Raw genomic sequence first — 4,475 nt, forward strand, 5'->3', positions numbered from 1 at the left:
GAATATAGTTTATAACTAGAGACAGATTAGGAAACAGAGCTCAGAGGAATATAGTTTATAGCTAGAGACAGATTAGGAAAGAGAGCTCAGAGAAAAACAGAAAAGATAAGGAAAAAGTGGCGAGAGGAGGGAGAGAAAGTGAGAGAAAAACAAAACGTGGAGAGAGAAAGACAAGGCAAGAGGAATTAGGAAGAAGAAAAACAAAAAAAGGACAGAACGTTAGAAACAGAAAAAATAGGTATAGTAAAGTGACCTTTGTATTTCTTGGCAGAGGGGATGCGTGTGAGCTTGGTGTCGATCTCATCGTCCTCAGAGATCTTGAGAACCGTGGTGCGGTACTCGATGACACGGGTCAGCAGGTCTGGTCGCCGTGAGATCTCAAAGATATGCTCAATGTACGACAGGTTATCTGTGAGGGAAACATAGGACATTTTTAAAGTGCAAAAGAGCACAGATCTTCGCAAAAATACGGTAAACCTTACTATAACATGGCAGCGTGATTACATTTTTTGATTTTCTTAAACGTGCGTTATAAGATCTGTGCTCATTTGCAGCCTCCTTCCTCCTGCTCCCTCCTCTCCCTCTTTCTCTCCCTCCCTCACCTTGTGCCAGATTGTCATTCTTCGCCAGGTAATTAAATCACTCTCCACTCCCCTCCATCCATCCTTCCCTCCCTTCCTTTCCCTTCCCAAATGTTGAGCTGGGAAACCTGGAAACGTCTCCTCACCCTGTGCCAGCTTTTGGTTCTCCTCCAGGTAGTTGAACCACTCCTTGGAGGAGGTGATTGTGTTGCTCTGGTCCTCTGTGATGTCCTCCTTGCAGGCCGACTTCAGCTGGTCCAAGTCCTCATTGGTGATGTTTTCAGACAGGTCGCTGAGCAAAGAGCTGTACTCCGACATGGTCTGATGGAAGGAGGGGGAGAGAGTGAGGATGAACGTTAGTCAATTCTGGTTCTTTGTCAGAGAAAAAATAGGATGAAGGCGATCCAAAACAGCCCAGGTAATGAGGGTCACAGAGGCATCTTGCTAGCCTTCGTTTGGCATGACAAGGAGTGGCAAAGAGTGGAACGATAGCACAAACAGATCTATGACCATGCTAGCCTCATGCTGCCAAAACTAGTAAACTATTATTAAATAATGTACATAAACAGCATGAATGTGTGGTTACATTCCTTTAGTCTGTCAGTGTTCTGTTCTCTAGACATTACCCCTTACTCCTGTTCCACAGTCAGTTCTATTTCTGATCCTAGAGCTGTGTTTACGGACACCCCCTACACGGAGCTGAGACCACAATTCTATCTCTTTAGAGACGAGTAGGAGAGAGAGAATGGGACAGAGAGACAGAGAGAGAGAGAGACTCTATTGGACACTGTCCTTCTATTGTGATCTCTGTTACAACAAGTTCTCCCACTCTACCGATGGCAGGCTGGAAAGTGGCTATACTTACCATAGCCAGGAAGCCACAGAAATATCAAAACGGTATGCAGTATTGGAGACAGCTGTGTGTCTGTGTGTGTCTGTCTCTCTGTGTAAGTCTATCTGTGTGTCTGTGTGTGTCTGTCTCTCTGTGTAAGTCTGTCTGTGTGTCTGTGTGTGTCTGTCTCTCTGTGTAAGTCTGTCTGTGGGTTTGTGTGTGTGCTCTATTGACTTCTGTACAATGGCATCTGGGTACAATATAAAATGAGTAATGGTGGATTAAGGAGCATCGAGTGACATCCACAACAATGGCTTTCAGTTGTCACACACGCATGAACGCACGCACACGCACGCACACTGTCTAGACTTGAAAAGGCGAAGTCAAATGCTTGGTGGATCTCTCCGAAGTCTGATTTAGTGTGTGTGTGTGTGTGTGTGTGTTCGTGTGTGTGTGTGTGTGTGTGTGTGTGTGTGTGTGTGTGTGTGTGTGTGTGTGTGTGTGTGTGTGTGTGTGTGTGTGTGTGTGTGATAGATGAAAGAGAGAGAGACGGGGGAGGAGAAGGGAGAGAAGGGGGGTAGAAGAGAGAGGGGATAGGAGGCATGGAGAGAGAGAGAGAGAGAGAGTGGAAGAAGGGAGAGAAGGGGGTAGAGAAGAGAGGGGGGTAGGAGGGCATGGAAAGAGAGAGAGAGAGGAGAGGGAGTGGAAGAATGGGAGAGAAGGGGTAGAGAAAGAGAGGGGGTAGGAGGCACAGAGAGAGAGAGGATGGGCCGAGAGAGAATGGGAAGAGAAAGGGGTAGAGAGAAAGGGGTAGGAGGCATGGAGAGAGAGAGAGGAGAGGAGAGAGAGGAGAGAGAGAGAGAGAGACGGAGAGAGAGGGAAGAATGGGGAGAAGGATGTAGAGAGGGAAGGAGACAGAAGAGAGACAAAAATAAGAAAGAGAGCGACGGAGAGATGGAAAGAAAAATCGAACTAAGGAAATAGACTACACTGTAACGTTAAAACTGTAAATGATACAGTAATTTTTTTGCATTATTAACAGTAAAAACTCTATTACGTTTTACTGCAGTATACTGTAAATTACGGTGTACTGTGGAATATGTTAACGAGCGGGGAAAGAATTGCTGTATTTTGAATGGTACTATAATTCAATCTCACATAATACAGTAGCATACTGTATCTTTGGAGCGCAAAGAACCTTTTGACACTGGTGAGTGCATGATATTGTTGTTTCATGCTCATTAACAGATTTTGAGGCGTGCCTTGTAAGACACTCTACTTGTTGCAGCCGTGAGGAGAATGCTGTACCAATTTAACTCATATGGTTATAGTATCCCAACAGTTTAATAAAATGTATAGGGGACAGATGGTGTGGCAGCAAGTTTTAAACCTTAATGTTGGAGTATTTTTGCAGTGTCTAGTTGGTCTGTTTTGTCCTGTAGTCACTGCCAGTTTGGAAGCCTTGAAGGCCTCTAGAAGTGCAAGTGATATAAAACACACAAATACTCATTAATATACTGTAATGCACACATACACCCTCTCCACACACACCACACACACACACACACCACACACACCACACACACACACACACACACCACACACACACACACCACACACCCACACACACACACACACACACACACACACACACACACACACACACACACACACACACACACACCCCCCAACACATACACCCTCCCCCACACACCACACACACCCATCCCCACCAAACACATACACCCATCACATCTCTACACACACACACACCCTCCACAACCACACAACACACACCTCTCTCCACACACACACACCCTCAACACAACCCCTCTCCCCACACAACACCCTCCAAACACATACACCCTCTCGCCCACACACCACAACCTCGCACCCTCCAAACACATACACCCTTCTCCCACACACACACCCCTCCCCACATTACACCCTCTCTCCCACACACACACCCCTCCCAACACATACAACCCTCTCTCCCACACACACCCTCCCACCCTCCCAAACACACATTGTCACATAGCCCTGTGCTGAATCCCCTCTCCATTCACCTGGGCAGTGTGTTTCCCCAGGCAGTCCTCGTCACACCTGGGCAGTGTGTTTCCCAGGCAGTCCTCAGTCTCACCTGGGCAGTGTGTTTCCCCAGGCAGTCCTCGGTCATATTTCCGGTTGAATGCAGTGGTACAACTGACAGGTATCCCCTTTACCTTCCCTTTATTGAGTAAAAATGGCTTTTGATTGAGCATGTGCCTGTAAGGTAATGACTGTGTGTGTGTGTGTGTGTGTGTGTTGTGTGTGTGTGTGTGTGTGTGTGTGTGTGTGTGTGTGTGTGTGTGTGTGTGTGTGTGTGTGTGTGTGTGTGTGTGTGTGTGTGTGTGTGTGTGTGTGTGTGTGGTGGTGTGTGTGTGTGTGTGTATGTGTGTGTGTGTGTGTGTGTGTGTGTTGTGTGTGAATGGAGGGAGGGAGGGCCTGTAAAACACACTGTTATTATACCTGGCTCCTTTGGGCACAGATCTAGGATCACTCTAACTATAACCTTACCTTTTGAGGGAAAATGCCACAAACTGACCTGAGATTAGTTTCTGTCAAGAGAGAGATTACAGTGAAGGGTCGGGGTGGTACTCAGATCCAGACTTATTGCAGAGAGAAACTAACATCTGTGAGCGTGGCATTTGGCCGGAGCAAGGAGTCTGGGCAGCTAGGTAAGGGAGAGAGGGCACACACAGAATTGCGTCTATAGAGCAACCACTTTCCTGCTGGTAGAAGAGAATATGACACTTATAGTATTTAGGCCATCCCTGAGCCTTGTTCATCACACACACACACACACACACACACAACACACCACACACACACACACCACAACACACACACACACACAGCACACACACACACACACACACACACACACACAGCACACCACACACACACACACACACCACACACTAAATCAGACTTCGGAGAGATCCACCAAGCATTTGACTCGCCTTTTTCAAGTCTAAGACAGTGTGCGTGCGTGTGCGTGCGTTCAATTCATGCGTGTGTGA

The 4,475-nt window shown here is 47.0% G+C and overlaps 1 protein-coding gene across 1 annotated transcript in view; it reads right to left on the bottom strand.

The window, feature by feature from the left end:
• Nucleotides 1-24: 24 nt before the first annotated feature.
• Nucleotides 25-4,475, bottom strand: part of LOC111960130 (astrocytic phosphoprotein PEA-15) — a 47,773-nt gene continuing 43,322 nt past the window's right edge. Inside the window, exons 2-3 of the mRNA XM_023982035.2 lie at nt 728-902; nt 25-409 (exon numbers count right to left, since the gene is read on the bottom strand). Coding sequence (XP_023837803.2) covers nt 186-409; nt 728-899 — 396 coding nt within the window. The 5' untranslated portion in view covers nt 900-902 and the 3' untranslated portion in view covers nt 25-185. The remainder of the gene's footprint in view (nt 410-727; nt 903-4,475) is intronic.

Source organism: Salvelinus sp. IW2-2015, linkage group LG37 (genome assembly GCF_002910315.2).
Source record: "Salvelinus sp. IW2-2015 linkage group LG37, ASM291031v2, whole genome shotgun sequence".
Lineage (NCBI taxonomy): Eukaryota > Metazoa > Chordata > Actinopteri > Salmoniformes > Salmonidae > Salvelinus > Salvelinus sp. IW2-2015.